Source organism: Aptenodytes forsteri, unplaced genomic scaffold (assembly GCF_000699145.1).
Source record: "Aptenodytes forsteri isolate BGI_AS27 unplaced genomic scaffold, ASM69914v1 Scaffold146, whole genome shotgun sequence".
NCBI lineage: Eukaryota > Metazoa > Chordata > Aves > Sphenisciformes > Spheniscidae > Aptenodytes > Aptenodytes forsteri.
Window position 1 is genome coordinate 6,593,704 of NW_008795128.1, and position 23,121 is coordinate 6,616,824.

General features: G+C 41.9%; 2 protein-coding genes across 2 annotated transcripts in view; both read right to left on the bottom strand.

The window, feature by feature from the left end:
- Positions 1-583: 583 nt before the first annotated feature.
- Positions 584-19,476, bottom strand: LOC103897563 (cytosolic phospholipase A2 epsilon). The gene is made up of 22 exons (XM_019471590.1): positions 19,459-19,476; positions 17,944-18,003; positions 17,207-17,290; positions 14,300-14,372; positions 13,405-13,541; positions 12,868-12,999; positions 11,328-11,368; positions 10,570-10,612; positions 9,721-9,799; positions 9,353-9,522; positions 9,132-9,212; positions 8,372-8,409; positions 7,561-7,696; positions 6,751-6,887; positions 6,107-6,329; positions 5,249-5,363; positions 4,728-4,865; positions 3,386-3,493; positions 2,522-2,713; positions 1,873-2,039; positions 1,313-1,499; positions 584-792 (listed from the first exon to the last, which is right to left on the bottom strand). The coding sequence occupies exons 1-22, from the start codon at positions 19,474-19,476 to the stop codon at positions 584-586; spliced, it is 2,568 nt and encodes an 855-aa protein (XP_019327135.1).
- A 2,862-nt stretch (positions 19,477-22,338) lies between these two features.
- LOC103897564 (cytosolic phospholipase A2 epsilon-like) overlaps positions 22,339-23,121 on the bottom strand; it is a 36,509-nt gene continuing 35,726 nt past the window's right edge. Inside the window, exon 21 of the mRNA XM_009277615.2 lies at positions 22,339-22,547. Within this exon, the coding sequence (XP_009275890.2) occupies positions 22,339-22,547 (209 nt within the window). The remainder of the gene's footprint in view (positions 22,548-23,121) is intronic.

Here is a 23,121-nt window from a genome sequence, read left to right on the forward strand (position 1 = left end):
ATCAACACTCTTTTGCTTTCTTGGTTGGTCTGGTACCCATGGCCTGTGCCTCCTCTGCCCAAAGCCACCCTTGGAGGTGATCTGTGCCCACAGGATGCCATATGACATGTGCCTGCCTTTCTCTAAACACTTGCCTACAATGGGCCACAGTCTCAGTAACAAACCTGGCCCACAGGCTGCTGCTTGCCTCACCACCACCTCGCAAACACAAATCACAAGTCATGTTAATAAAATATGCTTTTAATGTGGTCTGCCCTGAACATGTTAGACTTAAACATTTCAAACTCTTTCTCAAGGCAACTAGCACCATGCTCATGATCATCTTAGCACCTTCTTCCTCATGGCTGCCCATTGTCTGTACCATATAATGAATTGTACTCCACTGTCGTAGCTGAATTGCAATGAATTGCTGCAGTGAAATTCTTTGGATAAAAAAGTTTCTCTTCAGTGTCTTCTTTGTTCATCTGAGATTGCCATTAAGTGGGGTTGAGCAGGAATCCTTTGAAGCCTGCCGGACGATCATAAGGGATCTTCAGTCTCTTGGTGGGTTAAGGGACACAAAAGCATCCTCCCTTGTCTGACATTATTTCCTTTTCTGCCTCTTCCGTGCCACTGCTGTGTGCAAGGCCTGCAAAATGAGGTCCTCATTATTCAGGATGTTGTATTCACCCAGCCGAACCAGACGGTCATATGCCTTCTCAGTGTATTGAATTGAATATGTTGAATAAGGGGAACAGCAGCCATAGAGATCAACTTTGCCATCTTCCATCTCTGACTCCGAGCGCATCTGACCTAGGAGGAAGGGGAGACAAATCACTGCTGAGAGATGGGAGTTACTCTGGTCATAAGCAAGCCAAATCTTAACAGAGCATGGAAAGGAGATGTCTCTCTACAGAGAGAGTTCATAATCTAAGCTACTCTTGTGGGTTTTTAAAACTATTTTTTAAACAAATAATTATTTTTCAAACTGACAGCTCAGTCCCTGGTTTAGGTGGATATCAGCTGCTTCACATGATGTGGGGAGAAAAATGGTGATTATTCCTCTTACATGGGTCTATACTGCAGTTCTGAGCTGTACCTGTGGCTCACATAGGTACATCAAAGTTACCTGCAAACTAACTAGCTTGGGGATTGAAACAGGACTGCCATGACAGCAAATCTGACTTGGTAGAACAAGTAGCTTTAAGCAACAGAGAGGTTTGATGTATTGAAATGAGCCAACGGTGAAGTTTAAGTGTTGGAGTATTAAATATACTCCCTTTAATAGGCTGGCCATGATGTCAGCCTTTTTCTGACATGCTTGATTACTTACCTGGTGCTTTGTATTTTTGGAAGGTATCATTAATTAGTGGGAAAAATAGCAGCACTGGTGCTCCTGGAGACTCAGCACTATCAAAGAGGTAACACTCCTTCAGGTTTTTCCTGTCTTCTTCACTCAAGTCGACCCTGGGAAAAAGAATTCCCTGCTCCGAGCAGTACTTGCAGGTCTGGTCCAGAGCCTGGATCAATGAACAGAACAGTACTAAGACTTAAAGAGGATTTCAGGGCTCAGGATTTCTTGGAGTCCAGTAACAAAGGGAGCATTTTCCAAGCTAGCTGTGTGAAAGCTCTGAAACCCCTACTGGAAAGCACTGCATCAGTGGAGAGAAGGTTTTTGTTTTCCCTGAGTTCTTAGCACAAAACAGTTGTATCATACAAGAAAAACAAATGAGAATATGTACAGCCTATAAATGAAGTATCACACTGAAGCATTAAGCTAAAAATGCTAGCGGTTAAGACTTTTAGGAACAATATAGAAAGCACCTAAGTGTTAAAAACTTCCAGATATACAGCTGTTGAAGAAGAAATAGAGACTGCTTCAATTCCTCTCACCTGTATCTGGGATCCAGCACTGTAATTTAAATGCAGGATGACATCCACCTTTCTCTCTGGTTTTAAAAGTGGCATGATGCTTGTATTGATGAAAAATCCCGTATCTACCAGAGACAGGAATTCCTCTGATTGTGTCAGCTGGTTGGGAAATGTGTCTAACACAGTATCTAAAAGGAAAGATATTTCTTGCTGTAAGTGCAATAGCACAAAACTGGTTAGACTGTTTTCCACTCTTACACCATGACCACTGAGCCCTAACTGATTACCGTCTTCGGGGAAGGGGGATTCGCTGTATCCCTTCTCTTCTGCCCTCCCAACTCCAGCCACATGCAGTTTTGGACCTGCAGTGGCAACATTCATGAAGTGGGTTTCTTGTGCCTCCCCACCGAGTGTCTTCAAACAGAGAAAGGGAGGACCACCATCAAGACCTAGTGTCCCTGCCTCAGGAGGTGTGTGCCACCAGCAAACTATTGGCATGGAGCTCAACACCACGCCGTGCTACATCCCGGTGTGCCACAACTGATTGATCTAATAGTGATTCTGCCCAAACATGGCCTCTAACCTTGAAGAATGGGTTTAATATCAAATCTGGGTTTTCATTTTGTTCTGCTTGTTTATTCTCTCCCCAGGCATACAGGTCTTCTATTACCTTTCCATCTGCAGAAGTGCTTGTTCTCCAGGTAGTTATTATGCATCTGGAAACCCTTTAGGAAGTTGTGCTCCTGGGCAACGCAGAGGCGGTCAGAAAGAGCGCCCCGAAGAGCACTGCCGAGGGGGCCGGGAGGGGTGAACAGGCGAGTCCTCAGCTCGTGTGGCTTCAGCGGTAGGAGGGGTTCCTCCTCTGCACAGGGAAAGGCTGTTAAATTCTACCTGCCTAGAGCAAGGTTATCCCCCAAGATCTCAAAGTAAGTAATAAATACCAGGATTTTCTTTATTTAAAAGGCCTAGGATGAAAAGACTCAATGAACACAAGTGACCAAATGAAAACAAAACTAAAATGTTACTCTTACCAGCCAAATACCATTTCCTTACACAGTCCAGATTTGGATAAAAAACAAGACCCAGTATCAGACAGCAATAAAAATCTGCACCAGACATATGCACACTTGTGGAACAGACTGAACGCAGGCTTTGGAAAAGGATAACTGTTGTACTTATTTGTATTACAGTAGCTCCTACTTAATGTAGTCAAAATATTTTTGCTTTATTAATCATTTACAGATCAATCTTATTATTCCTCAACATTTTAACTCATCTGCCAACATCAGTGCTGAGCCCTCAGTGAGCACATAGATCACAGGACTGGAGATTTTTAAATTATCCAATTATGCTTTGCAGTATGAGACTTTGAATCCACTTCCTTCCAGAAAGGCAATGTGGCTTTTGAAGAAACACTCCAAAAAATGCCAAATATACTGTGCACATCTCACATAGCAGATGAGTGTGATGGTTTATCTAACATAAACTCTATCTAACAATAAATTCACAGTAAGGAAGAAGTATGATAATTTACCTATATTGTCGATTTTGTCCTGGGTCCACCTGTGCCAGAAATCTTCTGAAGAATGGGACAAATTCCAGATATATAACACATTCAATGAAAATAAACTACTCCACATGCCTGTAAAAGGAAAGGGCTTTCTAACTCAAACATTCACACATCATGCATCGCAAAACTGTTATCATGAGATGAAATTTGCGAGGTTTATGCTTTTCCTTAGTTTGTTTTAAATGGATGATGTGTCATTTTTATTTGGCTGCTGGTTTTTAAACCTCATTTTGGTATCCAGTTTTTGTCTTATGGTACTTAGGGCTGGATATATATTTTAATGAATGGTAAGACTTTTGTGAATTAATATGATTTAAGGAGCATGGATTTTCAGAAAAAAACCCAAATATCAGAAGGCTTGTATAAAAAGAAAGGATGAAAGTTTGCAATCTGAGATATTTGACGGGGAATTATATTGATATTATATTAAAACGTGATCTTACAGCCTCTGCATTTGTAGGCTTCCCTTTTTGAGAATAAGCCTGTTAACACACTGAGGGATCAGTTTTGACCATGCATTTTTGAGCTTGAGAAACAATGTCTTTGGTTATCCCCTAGGGCACAAGTTCTCACTGGTTTTTGGTTCAGGAAGTGCAAATGTATGCATATCCAGCATAAGCTTAGGCTAAAATACTACAGTGTCTCCCTCACTCTTAAGTGAAGTGGCCAGTCGAGGAGAAGTTTGCATCTCGAACCAGTCACAAGTTGACTGCTTGCCTCTTTGTCTGGAAAACACGTATCCATTCTCCACTTCAGTCACTAGGAAAAATGCTTCTGGATATGACTATGCTGTTTTCTCCCCAGGCTTGCCCAGGCAATGTGGAAACTGGAGCCAGTGGCCAAAGCAGACTCTCTGGAGCAGGGGGGACCTGGCATGCTCAAACACACCCCGATGCAGTGGAGTATCAGCATGAAGGCTCATGTAAACTGTCCATAGGAAGCACACACATTACTGACTACCTGTGAGACAGGCAAGAGGCTCTGGAGTTCACCCTTCTGGAGTAGCATGAGCAGAACCATGGATTCCCAGAGACCTGAATTTTATTGTTGGACTGGAAACGATACTATATTTTTATTCAAAACTATCTTTAAAAATGAAAATAACTACCTGTCACTTTGAATTTTCTTTTTTACTGTAAACTGTATCAAATATAGTTAAGTATTAATTCAGTGAAGACATATTTATCCTCTCCAGTGAAACTGCCCTGTCAGTCATGCACCAGTGCTTTATTAGTGCTTAGTTTATATAGCTCATAATTTAAAAAAAAAAAAAAAAAAAAACATTCAGATGTTTTTAAGAGCTTACCTTCTAAGAAGCAGATCCGGGATTCAGGGACCTTCTTCATCAACCGACCCATGAAGAACTCACTGCCAAAATCCTCAACGCGAACAAAAGCTCCATATTTTTGCAATCCCACCTCATAAGGGGTGAACTCCACCCATTCTGTGGAAAGGAACACAAAGAGAACAATGTGTTACTACAACCCCTTAGCTGTAGATAAAAATGATGTTGCTATCATGGGAATGAAAGGAGTTAAAAATTAAAATAATTTCTGCAGTTAAGTCTAATAGTTAAGACCAATAGCAATGAGTTATGAGCATGGTAAAATGAAAACTCATGAACATGAAAAGCCTTTGGAATATTTTTGAGTCTGTTGCATAGGCAGTCAAACTTTTACCTGACCACAAGGACATTATACGAATACACATTAGCTGAGGTTCTGGTCTTTAAAGGAGAGGACTTTTTTTAGACTATGTAAAAAGACTGTCCCAGGATTTACCAGCTTAAGTACGAAGATAAATGACTCTCAGATGTCTCATAATTACCTTTGAAATCCAGAGTGCTATAGTTGTTCTTGACATTGACAGCAGTATAGATAGGCAATGGGTTCTGACCACGATCAATAGCGCGTTGCTGATCAGAGAGTCTGTGGTTGTCTTTCTGTAATTCCAGAAATATGGTTACACTGAGACGAAAATTAGCAAGGAACGTTTTCTCTGCATCTAAGCTTGTAGGGCAGAAAAATTTCTGCCTCTAATGTATAATGCGTGCTGGGCTTAAATTCTGAAATACTCCGTATTTTTCAAAATTCCTGTAAGCGTTCTGTTACTGAAATATCTGCAGGCATCCAATGTGATGCCAGATTATTTGATGACCCATTAGGATGAAAATGGAAGGAAATGATGAAGAGCAGAAAGCAATACTTTTGGTATAAACCAGCTTAACGTGTTATGCTGCAAGTTTATGTAAGACCTCTCACATATTTCAAAAGTCTGCAGGTCCGTTTGTTAATAGCTCTCATGGGCATTAAGAGAATGTCCGCAATTTTGCTATTAATAAATATAATAATTAAATAATAATTATTAATAATTATAATTAATAAATAAAATACTTGCAGACTATGCCAAAAAAAGTCTTAAAATATAATATTTTTTCAAAATGGTAATCTTGGAGTTTTATCAGAAAAACATATCCTAAATCTCACAAGCAAGAATGCTGATTTCCACTATGGTTGGATATCTAAAAGACTGCCACCAAATGTTTTGGAAATGGCTGTGCATTTGCATACACACAGTCTCATAGCAAACTACTTCTCTCAGAACAAACAGGAACATGTCTTCTCCAGAAATTAATTTTCAGAAAATTGTAAGCCACTGTAAATGCTGCTTTATGACATACTGTACCCCATCATGCAACAAAGATTCCAGGACAAGCCCCCAGAGATCTATAAAAGATGTTTTGCGGCCCTCTCTTTTCCGTTGACACAGCTGCTTTTTGTAATACTTCAAATACTGCAAGGAAAGGGAATTTATTTTGCATTTTGTCATATGTTTTTGAGCCTCGCTGATTTGCTCGTCGAGATCCTTTTGTGACCAGTCAGCATCTCTGTACAAGTTTGACATGGTCCTAGGAAGAGGAAATATATATTGAAGAGGGAAAAAAACACACCAAGGTTTGAAGCAGGCAATGGCTACATTTTATGTTTCTATTTTAATTTCTTGATTTGAAATTAAGTAAAGGTTTCCTGTCTTCAGTTCCCTAAGAAACTATTATGTTCCCTTTGAAGTCACAGTCATTATCCCTGTCAAAATGACTTGAGCAATTTTCCATAAGCCGTTCTTAGAAAAACACTTGTTTTCATGCTGTTGCAAATTATGTGACTTTCCCCCATGAAAAGACTTTAATCTGTCAATTTTGGAAGAAGATCAAAAAAATAGGACAGCTGAGAAGGTATCATAGGTAGACTACTGAATGTCAGCCCCAGCCCACTTCAGTGCATTGGTGTCATCAGGAAGACTCCAGCCAAGAGCTGCTCAGTCCTACTTACCATGTAGTACCAGACAAGCCAGTCAGGTACGTGGCACAGTCCAAGACATTGAGTTTCTTGAGCCCCCGCAGACTGCCATACAGCGCGGTCAAAGATCTCATCCCTCCTCCCGTAGTCATGATGGCCACCACTGGGGTCTGTGCAACACACAAACAGAAAGGACTGGCATCAGACAGCGGACGGCAGCTGACTGTGGCTCTCAGCAGAGACCTCCTACTACACAAAGCCTGACACCACCACACGTGCCCAGACACAGATTTCTTTCCAAACGATTTCTACTGAAACATAAGCTACCATTTATTTTCTAAAGGAGAACAGGAATAAAAGTAATGACAATTTTTGCTTAGATAGCTGACACTTGTCTCCAATGTGTTCAACATAGATGTTTGGTAAAAAACAAATGAAAATGCATTAATTAAAACCAAAAGGGAGCAAGAGAGAAAGAATCAGTTGTAAAGGCAGGAAATAAAAAGAAGTCTCACAGGTCGAAGAGAGGAGGAAGGGTTATCAACAAGGATAACAATCATAGGGTAAAGACCGTGGAAGAAGCCATTTCTATACAAGGAATATCTAGCCTGACTTGCAATGAAGGTGTGGCAGGAGAAGAGTTAAACTCAGGATAGCAACTGCAAAGGACACAAACTGCAGGGTGAGATTAGAGGTATGGGGCAGTATTGGAAGTGTGCATAAGTTTAAAGATGAGGAAACACCAGAAAAAAATTTAACTGGGGAAAAAAAGAGGTCATATTATGCTGTTATGCCCTCACTGCTAAGCGCTCATTAGATGTTTTGAATGTTTGCCCTACAGACCTCATGGTCCAGCAGATCCTGTTCCAGCTGCAGGACCTTCTTCAGAGCAGGAGCAACATACTTCTGCCTTTTGCATAGAAAGTCTTGCTCCTGCACGCAGAGGTCAAACCCTAAACGCACATCAAGGTGGTCTGGGCTGGAGCAGAGATCAGGAAAAAAGAATATTCCATTTTATTATTGGTAGACAAGCTCAGAGTTTCCAATACAAGGAAATAAACCAGATCCACAAAGTACCACATTTACAGGAGGAGCCTTTCCTACACTCCCAAACACGTATACAATGCTGCATGAAAGAATGATAAAAAAAGGGACTACTAAATTTCTAAGCAGTTATCAAAAGAAAACGAAGACATTCCTGCAGATAATTTCTGAGACATCTGCTGTCTGGATTCTCTCATACTTCAGCCTGCACTGAGACCTGTAGGAAAAACTTCTCACATTTTTCTTGAAGTAGGCAGCAAAATTTATCTACTTCATGATCAACAGTACCAGGTGATCAGCTGCACTCTTACATCGTGTTAAAGAAAAAGTTAAAGACTGTGCTGAGCATAACACCGACTAGCATAATTGGCTTGTAATATTATTTCTTCTATTTTATACATCTTTTTCATTATTCATGTCTCAGTATGGATTATCTACATGTATTGTTAATTTTACACATATAGTTTGCTTTCAGCTCATGTGAATTCCACATCACTTGGTCACACAACCTACTGTCCTACTGTGAGTGCCTCCTCCCTAGTAAAGAGCCAAGGGTGAGACGAGTTCAGCTAAGGACAAGTTAGCCTCCAAGAGTGGCCAAGTCTCTTACCAGTCTTCTGCCTTCATATATAAATCAAATCCTTTATCCTGGAAAACAAGAATGCAAACAGTGTAAGCATGACAACCTGCTTTAGCACTCCTCCCCTGCAGCCCCAGGAGGAATTTTAGCTTGTGCCGTCCTAGCAATGCAGGTACAAATCAGGAGCTCTGAATATTCCAGCAGCATATATGAATTGACTGCAGTGGTTTATCGTCAGGGAAGTTGTTCAGTAATTCCCAATGTTTTCTAGTGAATGTAACGTCTGAGGACAACTGATGGTTACAGAGGAAAGTAGTGATAATGCATACCTTACCCATCTCTACTAACATTACCTCTCTTAGGCAGCCAGCCAGGCTGCAGCCACACTACTATTCTGCACAGCAGCATTTGCTCCTCCCTTTCTGTGGCTTATAACCTACAACAGCCGTGATCCTTTCATTCTGTGTGGATTTTTTTAAACATGAATCTAAAAGTGCTTTGCAAAGCATGGTCAGCATCAGCAAGAGACTGGCGCTACTTCAGTTAGTTCAGGTGCCCCACTGGTGCGTGAGAAGAGAAAAAGCAGAGCCCAAAATTTAGCATGAAGTAAGATCAGGATGGAGCAACAAGATCCCCTGTATTCCCACACCCATTCAAACAGAACAAGGCACAACCTGGCATTTTTGTCTGCAGGCTTTCACCATCAGAAAGTACCCTGGTAATCATCAGGGGGATGCAGACTTTCACACTCAGGTTTCTCAACCTCTCCCACAAAAGAGCAGGCACTCACCTCTGCTAAGATCATGTTTTTTCCACTTGGAAGGGAATGAAGTTGCACGTTTGGACAGCCTGTATCATACACACGGGAGCGCTGAAAAAATACAAATATATCCAAGTTTATATTGTAAGGAATGTTACTCTCTTTCCACAATGCAAATTAATGTTACTATTTATGGTGCATGTTACTTTACATGCCATTATTTTGTTTTATAAAGTCCGGTTATAACATACAAAGGAGGGAGGTCGTTTCTTCCCTGGTAGCGTAACATCCAGTGTTGGCTGCTTGTATCTGGCATAGTGGAATTTGGCAGGAGAGGAGGAACTGAAGACCAGATCAGATCCCAGCATAATGCCTTGGGTGCCTTCATAAGAGCCTTGCACTTTAAAGGAGAATTCTTTCCCTAAGGAAGCAATACAAAAGCAGACGCAGAGTAGTTTTCTCATCAAAATTGGAAACAAAGGTTCTTACAGACTCTATCACAAGGCTGTTCTCATTTTTCAGATTTGTTGGGGCTTTTTTCATTCTTACGTTAAGCCAATTGCCTTCATAATATTAGCACATCATGATTGAAAAACAGCTGATGGAGAAATAACCTCACTTGATAAAGATTTCTTCTCCTTTTTCTTCTTCTTCTTCTTCTCAACCACCTGGACTTCCAAGCAGCAGATTTTGCGAGACTGTAAGAGACATGAACAATAAAATACCTCATGGCAGGGAATTTTCCAGTCTGAGATTCTGTTTCCTAGCCTAAGCGCCTGCTGATGATACGAATGCTATACAGGCAGTGCACTTTGTCCTGAGGAAAACATTTTCTCTCAACTGCAACCTCGATTTTGGATGCTGGCTGGAACAGGAGGAGTCTCTGAGAAACTGGACGCAGCCAGCGCAAGGCTGAGGGTGCAGTGTGGATGAACAGGGCTTGCAGAAGGGAGAAGGTAAGGGCAAAGTGAAAAACAGCACTCCCAGGATCCCAACAGAGATGCAGAGGACTGATTCAAACAAAAATAATGAGGAAACAAAGTTAATAAATGAGCAAATAGCATGGTCAGAAAGTCCCTGTGTGAAAAGTGCAGTTATGAATGCAGGAAATGACGCGTGCCTGGGACGGGACAAACCCCGTCTCTTTGGCAATACAGGAATTCGGGAGGAGTGATGTCCAAGGGAGAGTTCACTGCTGCACCGATGTCTCGGACCTAAACCAATTCCATGCGTTGCCTTTGCAACACCAGAGGGATGCTAGCATGGGGGGTCTCCCTGCTGTTCCAGCCGCAGCCTCTCCATGGGTGCCATCCACGAGGATATGTCGTGAGGCAGATGATGAAGTGGGAAATCGCAGTGTTTCAGTGCTGGCTTTGCTCAGTTAAAGAGTATGTTGGCCTGATGACTGTGAGTCAAGTGAAACAAGTGTGGCAACAGGACAAGAGAGGTGACAATACGTAACACTCACCACTAGTACTCCATTAGTAATGATGGTTTCAGGAGGGCCTGAACTAGGAAACAGAAAGAAAAATGCATTTTTAATAACTCAGTATAATTACAGTATAATTCATGAGCCACACCCTTCTGATTTTCCTCTTGCTTATTTTTAGCTGTGTATTGGATTTGAAAGAAAAGTCCCGGGAGACTCGTGGTACAAGTTTCCTCACTCTACTCCGTCAAGGCACAATCGTCATCTTACCGGCTCGTCCAGTCCTGGAGCTCAGAAAAAAAAAAAAGCTACTGAGGGGCCAAACCATGTAGTGATTTTATGCTGAGCCCCAAGCTCAGGCTGCAGACCGTTTCATGGAATCCAGTTTTTTAAAAATTGCAGTTTTTCAGAGGATGGGACAGAAAGGGCTCTAGATCAAAAATCCAATGCGTTATTCCATGTTGTGCTTTGAAGGGAGGCAAACACCCCTGCTGATCTCAAAGACAAACGCATAACAGAACGGTAGTCCCAGTATTCTGGTCTTAAATACTATTCATTACACTAGGCAAAGAAGAGGTTTTAGGGTGTTCTCCCTGTCTGCCTGAAGTTCATGGGAGGTCATCCTGGCACGCACCAATTCGTCACACAGCTCATAGCACAGATTCCTCAGGGAACTGTGTTCATCATCAGCATCATCAAGGAATGATGCTCTCTGGACAATTAGACTACATTATTTCATGCCTCTGAATTGCTGTTTCTTTTTGCTGCAGATTATGTTGCATTTCATGTTTACTCACATATTATCCAATGCAAATCCCACCTCTAGCTCCTCTTGCCTCTGGAAAATAAAGAAAGGAAAATGTTTTTAACACTAGTCTACTGGCAGTTCTCATAATGCAAGTTCTCACTCTCACAATATAGGTACGCATGCACTATTTGTGACTGGCAGAGCATTTAAAATAGAGGCACCCACCACCTCACATCTGTGTGTCTTGAGTCTCAAGATTCTTTGTTGGTAGGAAGTTTCTGGATGGCTGTGATAGCAGTTTTTAACAAAGAAAGTAGTTGGCTTGCCTGCTTCTGCTGGGACACAAGGGACAGACCCAGGCGGAGATGCTGTTTCATACCAAGTCTGCCAGCAAAGAGAAAGAGGGTCTGCTGAGGGGAGCAGCCGAAGCCTTCTGGTGTAAGGAAGGGAAAATGGTGACATGCAAAGCAGCTGTGGAAGAGGACAACCACTTTGTTTGGCAACGTGTTGAGGGCATTGGGGCAGAGGTAAATCTGACAATAAGGCCTGGTCTGTGGGGTGGTGGAGAAGAGTATAATCCCTAGGAGGAAGAAAGCACAGGAGAGAGGAAAACAAAGGTGGGGACAGAAGCGATGATGAACAGAGAAGTGAGATCATGCTGTGGGTTACTTAGTTGCTCAAATTACCTATTGCATTAAAGACACCAAAAAGTTATTAATATAGGACAAAAAAAATTTACGAAGGCCTGTAGAGTATGAGCTCTAACTACTGTAGCTGTGCAAATGCAGTATCGAAAGGCCTGGATATGGCACTTGTAACCACCCACAGTAATGAGCTGGGGTACAACTAGCCGAATGTTTCTATTTTACCAGGGGTTAGTGGAAGTCCACACACTGCTCCTCTGGTATTTTGCAGAGAAAAAAATGGTCAAATAAGGCATTTAAAGATAACGAACTGCAGTGTGGAGTTTGGGTGTGTGTAGATAAGGTAATTAATCAACTGAATGGTGCATGACAGATGCACAAGAGACTGGGAGGGAACTGGAAAAGGAGAGGGACAGACAGAACATACTGGGAGGTGGAATGTGTGACTTTCAGAGCCTCCCTGGACATTCAAAATAGGAATGTTTCTTATTGCTAAGCTGAGTGCCATGACTTAGACACTTTATTTAAACACCCATGCCACAGTTCATAATTAGCAACTAGTCTGGTTTGACACTTGGTTCCGACCACAGAGTTATTACTTCCTAATTACTAGGTTAAGTAAAAAGTTATGACAAAAAGCATCATGTACTGGCGTGGACACACTCCTTGATCCTCGATGGGGGCAGGCTCAGCAAAGTGGCGATTTTGCAAAGACACCTGAAGTTTGTGAGCCTCTGTGGCCAACACCAAACCCTTCAGTGTGCCTACAGATCCAGGTATGAAGAGGCTTTCCCACATCAGAGTGAAAATCAACTCCCTTTTATGTGGCTGGGCAGTCCATACACAAGAAGGAAAAAAAGAAAGATTTTGCAAATAACATTTTAGACAGAAAAGCAGACAAACACTTTCTTGCCAACCTATTCCATTTCTTATTTCAGACCTCACCTGTGAATCGCACTTGAAGTGCATGAAGACTTGCTCTCCCAGGGAAAGTTTGGCTATATCGAAGTACACTGTGAAGAGGTGGTCATCTTGAGTAACCACATCCTTATCATAGAGCGCCAGCTCCAGCACATTCTGGGAAGTGAAGGGAAGGACTTTAGAAATGTGTCAGGTTTCCTTCAAAGCAGGAGATCCTGGGGACAGTTGTTTTAGTCAGCTGTTGTGAGGAGTGGGAGGACGTAAAGAAAAAGAGCAGGAAGGGAAGGAGGTGGAGGGGAAATCAGCTCCGTGTACGCATCTGCCTATGAGGAGGAATGAGAGGAAATCAGAGATATCTCAAAGGTCATATTCTACCCGTGGCTGAGAGAGATACTTGTCTTTCATGGTATGGAAAACAGCCATAAGGATATGTGTTGTTCTCACATCTTTCTGCATCTTTCCTTGCCTCTTGAGAAAATTACTTATGTCCCCTTTACAAAAAGATAAAACCTGGCAGTTGCTCCCTAGGTCATGGTTAACAGTGAAGTCCCAGCTCAGTACCTTGACCTGACTCTGGATCCTGAAGTAGAAGGTTTCATTCCAGACTGGGTCTTTAGAGTTCTTGATGGTTTTAGTCTGAAATTTGTCGGTTGAAGCAGTTGGCAGCCACAGCCTCACATAGCAATCAGTCTGGCTTACTGTATATTAATAAACACAAACACATCTAAAATGAGGATTTGCTCTAGAACAAAGAATGAATTGAACAACATGGAGCTTTGCTTTCAAAGAGAGACACTATGATACATGATGACATCTTTGTCCAACATAAACATTAGAATTTAGGTAATAGGAATGGAGAAAAAAGATTCTTCTCTGAATAAATGTGATTAGGGATATAATAAATGCATTAAAAACAAAGGGTTTTCCCCTCCTTCTATGTCATCAAGCAATCAGTTTAGCCCAGGATAAAATAATTCGGGACAATGAAAGGTGGTACACAGGGAATCGGGGTATGGTAATTTGGATTACTTAGCCTTGAGAAAGCTTTGAGTACAAGCTAAATTTGAGATAAGGCTACTCCATTTTCAGTATTTGCTCCATTATCCCAACCGGTTTGTGTTCTTTGTTACATAAATATACTCCAGAGGAAAACACAGGAGATCTTTCCACATTTCTTGCTTTCAACAGACTACAGAGCTTCCCCTGCTCCCTTTGGGGATGCAGAGAAATATGTGCAATAGGTACAGCTGTGACCTTATAGAGTTACCTCTGCACAGAACAGGGCTGATGCAAAGAAGAGCAACACACTATGTTCATTGCTGGAACCAGCATGCCAGTGAGAGGACTTTCTCCATCCGTGGAAAAGATCTAGAAAGCACTTTTTCTTGGAGCAGGACTAGCTAGTACCCCATGAAGGGCATGTATGGGGACCATACAGAGCACTACAGATACTTACAGACATCTGCCTGGTGGATATTTCTTGCTCTTATGACTCTTATAGTCAGTAAGTAACACAGAGATGATTCTATCTGCAGGGGGAAAAAAACCATATAAAAGACAGGAATGAATGCTAAAGGTAGATAGCATACTTAGAGGATAGAAATGATCAAGAAAGAGAAATACCCAAATCATGCACAACTTAGTTGTATTTTTCTATGCGACTATGAAATGGCCAATACATTTATTTTCCTACTAATATCTAAATCAAGTACTAGACGGAAAGACTTCTCTACTTTTATAGCATGATATGTGGGTTTGTATTATTATAGAGAATTTATTTGCTTTCTAACTAAAATCTAGCTACACAAAGTGGTAAGATTCAGACTCAGCTTGGGAGAAGATGTACTTGTTAAATTTGCAAGGTAGAAAATGAAAAGCTGCCTTAGGCTTTTTGCAAGTGATAAAATTATCATCATGGGAATCACCTCCCACCCAGTCATTACACATGTTCAGTCTCCTGGGCTATGGGATATGATTTTCTCATATACCTGCTCTTTTAAACGTACAGTACTCCCCAGAGTTAAATGCTGACCTCTGATCTCCATGCTGCTGTTAATGTCAGAGGAAGAGATTGCTGCTTTGCACTTCCACCATGCTACTCACTATGCATGTGTTTTTCACGTACAGGGATGTAACTGCCCCTCTTGAGATGAGCTCACCTCTGACTTTCTTGTGAGAAGTTTTTCTTTAGTTTTAAACCATGTAAACTCTTTGTGTCTGGAGTTTCTTTGCACTGTTTGGCTTAAGAAGTGCAAACACAGTGTTTTACACCTGGTAAGAAACTCTTGGTTGTTCCCTTTGGCTTCCCTCTTTCACATTAGCCCATGCCTCCAACATTAAGGCCTCATGCTTGACTCCTTAGCCTCTCATATTGCTGTTATGGTCTTATGTTGGAGCCCAAATGTGAGTCCATATCCCTTCTCCTTTTATCATAAAATAAACAAATAATTACCATTAATCTCCATTTCCACCTAACCTTTTATTTCTACAGTCATGAAAGGGGGAAAAGACACAATATGTTGGAATACAAATCAGCAGGAAAATTTTGCTCCAAAAGTTCTAAAATGCAAAAGGCATTTAGTGCAACTACAGGGCCATGGACAGGTAGTGACATCACCTGCTCACTCCACCTGTACTGACTATAAAAAGACCATTGCCAGTCCTGAAGTGGCATTAGCATGATACTGACCTCATTAGTCCCACTGAGAAGGATGTGTGACACAGGCACTGCAGGAAAGGAGAGCAGGAGTTTTGCTCTAGTTGGCCTGTCTGAGCAAAACAATTTGGTATGTACTGTGTTAATAATGTGCCATGCTTACCGTGCATAAAAAATGAAGTACATTAGTATTCATAGGTTCAATGGAATATATGTCTATGTGATGTCTCTCAGAATGTTTAACCTGGGTGTATTAATGCATGCAGCCAAGGCTAATGAATATATGTTGTTGAGATTGGGGGCAGTTAGCAAGTAAGCTAATGAAGAAACAGCCTCCAGGAAACCAAAGCACCCCACCCTAGGAAAAGGCACCAACGACATTCGTGCTGTTCTAGCAAGTAGGCTAATGAAGAAACAGGTAAAATTAGCCTCCAGGAAACCAAAGCACCCCACCCTAGGAAAAGGCACCAACGACATTCGTGCTGTTCAGCTGCACAGCAGGTGACCGGGTGTTCACATCAAGGATGTCAAACCACTGCTAAGACTCCAAAGAGTAGCTGTGGATAAGACCATCAAAGGCACTTGTATTCACGTCTAAAAACTAACTCCTAAGGCACAGAAGTAAGGCAGGTACAGGTGGAAAGCGTTCAGTAATTACAGAGCCAGTAACTGGTGCTGCCAGTGGCTGGCTTTGGAGAAGGCACTTTCCTGGAAAGGCTCAACTCAGTTTCAGGGATCAGATCCCCTGGAGCCACCATGGTGGCTTGTGGTGATCCCAAAGCACCAGAGAGGGAGTGAAGATTGAACAAAGTATTCAGACATGTGGATGTGCCCTGTAGTAACCAGGGAGCCTTGGCTTAGACATCACAGAGGTATAAATAACAAACGGCCAAAATCCCGTCAGTGGTGTGAGTTTTGCCTAAAAATTTTGAGAAGTTTGGTTTGTTCTTCTGAACCTGCCATGGTCCCTGCAGCATAGAGAGTTGCGTTTTAGGGCATATTTCTCATCTTTGGGTTTTCCATTCAACTAATCAACAGAAAGGGTAGGCTATTCCTTAAACTGTAAGCACAACACGTTGCACAGCAACTTAACTCAGCTTGAAACAGAGCAAGGGAGAGTTCCTAATTATTACTAAATAGCCTTAAACTAGAGAGAAGAAGGTTAAAAAATCTTTTTCAGCACATCTGGTCCTCTCATTTCCTAGAGGAAAGATTTACTATAACATGTCTGAAGTCTCCTGGAAAACTATTATTTTTTTGTAGAAGCCAGAAGAATGATTAATCCAGGAAATCAGGTGTTGAAAATGCACTTCAAGATTATGCCATACTCTTTGTGGGAGTAAGTGGCACAATTTCACAGCTCTTACTACCTACACTGGCAGTAAATTTGCCCTTGTGCTTTAGCAAGACATATTTAGCAGAAAGCCTATTCAAACCCATTCTTTTAAAGATACATCTTGTTAAAACAGTGTTCATTTCTCATGTGCCAAGGATAGAAAACAGCACTAGGACTTTAACATGAAGCAAGACTGCGTAAGTGAAGTGATCAAAATGATAAGCGGGACAGTGTTTCACAGAGGGAGCTGGATGGGTTATCGTAGCTAATTAGACTGTTTGGCAGATGCTGAACCCTATCTGTTCTCACCTAGGCTCCACCCAGCAGGAAAGTCTCTTTTAGTTTTCTTTTTAAATTCTCCTTTGCAGTACCTTTATAACAGGAGTCCACTGTTCCCCATGAGGATTCAGCTGCATAATTCCTTCTCCTAGCCGAGCGGTTTGAGTGATCAGCTCCTGCAACAAGAAGGGCCAACATTACCCCTGGAAAAACCATCCTGTCTCTTAAAAGCAATCCTCATCAGGAATTGAGAACCGCAGAACAGCAGTGAAGGGGATCCCATGGCCAGTGCTGGCTGTAGAGCCTCGGCAGGTACAGGTGTTTCCTGCTGTGCCCGGTGCCACTGCCTGCACCGTGCTTCCCCCAGTAAGCCTGAGCGGAGGTTTAGCAGCCAGGTAAGGTCCACCCTTTGCATGACACACAGGGAAGGAAAGGCAGCTCCTGACCCTGGCTGTTAAAGGAACAGCAAACCTGTCTCCCATAAATACACCCTCTCATTAATCTTTCACCTTGAAGCATATCTCCATGCTATTTAATATTTATTCTAAGGTTGTATATGTCATGTCTCTAAAATGAAGAAAACCCCTCAATATACAAAATGCTCCCTTTGTAAATAAACTCTTACTCCCCAAGTAGTTTTCACTTCCTTCCTACAGTTTGCTATCATTTTTTAAATGTTGATAATGAGTTCTTGAAGCACTGACTTTTTTCATCCTGCACAGTCATTCGTAGTCAATGGTAGGTCAAGAAAGTAGTACCATCTTTGCACTATACGCAGCATAACCAGCTGAGATCCCAGATGCCTTGCTTTACTCTGCACCCTTCTTACCTGAGACAAAATGCAATCTTGCTCCATTGTGGTCACTGTCACGTACACATCCAGTGTTATCTGTGGCAATGCAATTTCATATCTCCCAGCTTCCACAGACACCAATAGTTTAAATGTCTCATATGCAGGTGAACAACTATTTTATAAACTGACTCAGAGCCCCACCTCTGCCTGATTTCTCAAACCCAGTTATTCCCCTCCCATTTTCTTATGCTAGGAAGCTGAATCCTGTGGTCGAATAAGCAGGAAAAAATACCTTTGCCTGTACAGTAGGTGGAAGTATGCTGTTTGAGTCACTTTGCCCAATACTAGCCAATGGCAGGTTTATAACTAATAGTAAGAGAAGGATGCCCTTTTATCTGGGCACTGAACTTTCCACTTAGCAAGACCTCAAAGCCTACAGAAATACTCTGCAAAAACATGCAGCAACAGTACATTAATTGGATTTAGGTTATTGCCGTGGTTTAACCCCAGCCGGCAACTAGGCACCACACAGCTGCTTGCTCACTCGCCCCCGCGGTGGGCTGGGGGAGAGAATCAGAAGGGTAAAAGTGAGAAAACTCATGGGTTGAGATAAAGACAGTTTAACAGGGAAAGCAAAAGCCGTGCATGCCAGCAAAGCAAAACAAGGAATTCATTCACTACTTCCCATGGGCAGGCAGGTGTTCAGCCATCCCCAGGAAAGCAGGGCTCCGTCACGCCTAACGGTTACTTGGGAAGACAAACGCCATCACTCCAAACGTCCCCCCCTTCCTTCTTCTTCCCCCAGCTTTATATGCTGAGCATGACATCACATGGTATGGAATATCCCTTTGGCCAGTTTGGGTCAGCTGTCCTGGCTGTGCCCCCTCCCAGCTTCTTGTGCACCTCCTCGCTGGCAGAGTATGCGAAGCTGAAAAGTCCTTGACTTAGTATAAACACTGCTTAGCAACAACTAAAACATCAGTGTGTTATCACATTATTCTCACGATAAATCCAAAACACAGCACTATACCAGCTACTAGGAAGAAAATTAACTCTGTCCCAGCCAAAACCATGGGGATCTGTGACAGTAAGCAGATAGGATAAAACAGCTTGTTGTGGTTAAATGAAAAAAGAGGGACAACACTATTGCTCTCAGAATAAATTGGTTCTTGCTAAAACCAGTCTAAGGCTTTCTGTACCACAGATGACCCTGCAATCCCAGGTCTAGGTGTGCAGAGCAGACACACTCATATGGTGGTTTATATCTACTCAGCCTTGGTCCAGCAGGGCTGGGTCTATCCTCAAGTTGTTGTATTCTTTCCCCCTTCTTTCCTATGGCTCTTTATTATTATTTTTGTTTAGACGAAGAGTCCTGAAGCAATGACTTTCCTTAGCTTAGCTCCACCCCCTGTAAATACTTCTGCACCACTTTCCAGCTCAGACTGACTCTGGCTGTAATCTAGCTGCATTTAAGTGCCTGTGTCTGACTCAGTGAACCCTGCCAGCCAGAGGCAAAACTCAATACTGCCCTCTGCACCATTCTCAGCACACCTGCAAAGCCACCGCCATGGCAGGACACCTGTGCCTGCCCCTGTGAGCACCCAGCTGACCCCTATGCCATCGAAACCGGCACGGCTCCCAGCTCACTGGAACAGGATTAAAAAGGGCAGCCAAAGACTGTTGTATCTTCAACAGGTCATAACAGATCAAAACCTCTGGGGGAAGGGAATCCTTTGGCTTCCCTGCTCTCTTGGTGCATTGTCTATGAGCAAATGTTACCCATTCCCTGAGCATTCTTGAGCTTACTGGTTAAATGTTGCCACCAGCCAGCACAGTTCCCTTTTGCTCATTCCCATGCAAAATAATAACAACAGACATCACGGTCAGCTTGGTAGAATAAATGTTTGCCATAGGCTATGTTATTTCACAACACCGTGAAGGGTTGTGTCTACATACATGGCATGTTTCCTCTGTGTGCCAGCTGCAATGATGTAGCTTGGTGAAATGCATTTTTCATTAGGTCACAGAAAACTCTTGGCAAGTGCTTTATTACAACATCTCCTTGGAGGGTTAAGCTATAAACCAGACTGTCCATCAGGACTGGGGCTCTGAGACTGTTGCTGCCACAGTGTCAGTGGCCAAAAAGCTCTCGTTTTCACAAATAACATTTGCAATCCACATCAGAGACAGCCCTTGTGGGAGGGAGGGACTGTGGCTCGCTTTGTACCCCTGCAATCTGTCTCTGAGACATTCCTTTATCCACGATGCTCACAGCAAATATTTGGTATGCTCTTATGCTCTTTGCAGAGGTAACAACAGTTTTGTTTTCCTGGAACAAGGAACACACTGTCAACCTGGTGCATATTACTGAAATGCCTGAATAAGTGGAGCAAGGCAGAATTTTCATTTTGCAAACAAGCCTTTATTGTCCGGTATTGTATACCTGAAATATTTGCATGTAAATAACATTTCTTCAGAGCTGGAGGTGGCATGAGTTTATGGCCAAAAACTGTGTTTATTCTTTCTCACCAGGGATTTCAGGTTCAAATGGAGGCGATTCCCAGGGTTATATGCAGAGCACATAGCACCGTATTTCTGAATATGACTAGTGAAACTACCATAGAACAAAAAAACCCAGCAGAAGTGCATACTCATTCAGAACCTAAAGAGTTTCAAATGTTAATACTTATGCTCTGATCTTTAGGCTTGCAACATTAGGCTACAGTTGCACAGAAAAGTAAGGTTTGGTTTGACATCATAAATGATAAAAGTGTCGGCAAAAGTCATTGTGAATCAATTTGTAAAGATAATTTGTCATTGTTTCTTGCCAAAATGAAAATCCTCAGAGTGTCATTTTGCACCAAGCCAAACATGTTATTTGACTGTAAATAAAACCTGTTATTTTCAGGTTGGGTTCCCTGGGCTGACGAGGTAGGCGGTCTATTAAAAAGAAGTTATGTTTCAAAACAAAGATGTTTTGTAAAATATTAACATGAAATGTTTCAACTTAACCAAGAATGTTCCATGGTTTATTTTAGCCCCAGATTATCACATCTAGTTGATAGATTTTTTTCACTGAATAGACTATTTGTTCAAAATTTTCCCAGTTGTCATTAGGACACAAAACTTATTAATAAAAAAATGTATTTTCAATTTGACTTGCTCCTGGAATGCAAAGGTTGTTATGGATTTATAATTTTTACAGGTCACCCTCAGCACTTTCAACAGTTCAGAAAAGACACTTTCCATAAAAGGGAAAATGAAGAAAGTTTAAAAATGCAAACCCACAACAAATGTTATTGGTATTTTTGTGCTAGATCCCATGGACGGTCTGTTCAGATTGTTTTAAGATGGTCTTATTTGTTGGAGACTACTAACTCACTCCTGCTTATCTGCACAGTTTGAACAGGCAGAACTAAACAAATAAGCAATTTTGTTGAGGAGCATATGTCCTAGACTGTTTAAAAAAATTGCATTGAGTAAAACAACATAGTTTTCATTGTCTAGTGGAAGTAAAATATTTTCATTTCAAGCACTTTTTCTTTTTAATTTAAGAAAGGAAGTTTAATATGAGAAGTAACTCAACTGGGAAAAAAAATTCCAGGGTGTTTTATTTTGAAAGCTTCAAAATAAAATGTTAACTTTTTTATATACTGTCTCAACACAAAACAATCAAAACTGACATAAATTCACAGGAAATTTTGATGTGCCCAAATTACACCTTTCACTTTAAAATTTTTTTACGTGAAAAATCTTACGCCACTTCCTCCTAAGTTGCTCCTTCCCATCTACGTATGATTCATTCACAGCCCAAGAGAGCCCAGGAGGTGGACGCGATTCATGGGGCTGACTGTGTGCACACACTTGTCCCTCTTTCTTACGTTTCCAACCTCTGCAGCTGTTCTTTAGGAGACTTGCAAAACAGAGTTGACCCAGGGATCCAATGCCAGCTTCCAGTCGTGTCTCAGGCTTTCTTAATTTTCCAGGGTTTGCACCTTGTGTTCCACGAAGAAGAATTGTGGGGAGCAGAAAATTTATATCCCCTTCTTACGGCCTGTAGGTATGTTGGCTGGGTTGTATTACTGCAGCACTGTGGTGGTAAAAAATTATTTTCCTCTATGTCATACATTATAATAAGTTAGGCTTAAAATAACACTATTTTTAAAATCTAACAAGGATTTTAGGTAAAGAGTGTTCTACAGACAACCTTAATTTAGGGAACAAAGCAAATATAAAAATTTCCCAGGCAATGTCTTTGCCTATAGAGGCCACTTCTTGGGAATGGAAAAAAAAACAACAAACCACTGAGCCACCTGGGGTAGTTCCTTTCTGTAGTGCAGAACAGCCAGTGTTCAAAAAGCTATGATGTCCCTTCTGTGTCCTAGAGCATGAAAAACTCCTCTGAGAAGATAGGGGCAGTTGGACGGGTGATTAGCACATGTTTTGCCTTCTCCTTTGCATCGCTATCTGCAAGGCTTGCATAATCATCTGTGAGTTGTTCAGGACGTTGTATTCACTGAGGTTTAGCAGCCGGCGGTAATTCTCATCCGTATACCTGACCGAGAACATGCAGTAGGGGGAAAAGCGACTGGTCAAATCAAGTTGTCCTCCCTCCATCTCTGAGCAGCAGCGCTTGACACCTGGAGAGAAAGAGAAATTGCTGCTGTGACATGGTGTTTATCTCAGTCAGTGACAAGCTATCCACAGCAGCCCAAAGAGGGGGGCTTTTCTCTGGAAGAAAATTCATAGGGTTTAAATGCACAAATAATGCAGGTCATGTATCCCCACCCCTAGTCAAAAGGATGTCATGTGTCTGAAGTGATGAGGACACAAGGGAGAAGTGAGGGACGGCATTGTAATGGTCATCTACAGCTTACTCATAAACATCTGTCTCATTAAAGCCATGGATCAGTCAAGGATATCAGCCTGAAAGGGCACTCCAATAGCCACTGCCGGTGCACTGCAGGTCTTATCCTGAGCAGCTGGGACCTCTGTGAACCCCGGCTGACGGAGAGGAGTTGCTAGTAACAGAATAGAATTTAAGTGAGAAAGGAATAATAGAAACATACGGAAACTTAAAGTTCCTGCAATCCTGAATGCAGTCTCAGGGGGCCTGCCACCAGGATCCATCTCTGCCTTTCCATTTCTTGTGTCTCCCAAATTCCACAAAAGCAGAATTTTAGACTTTACGTCCCTGCTACCAAGGAGCAAAGC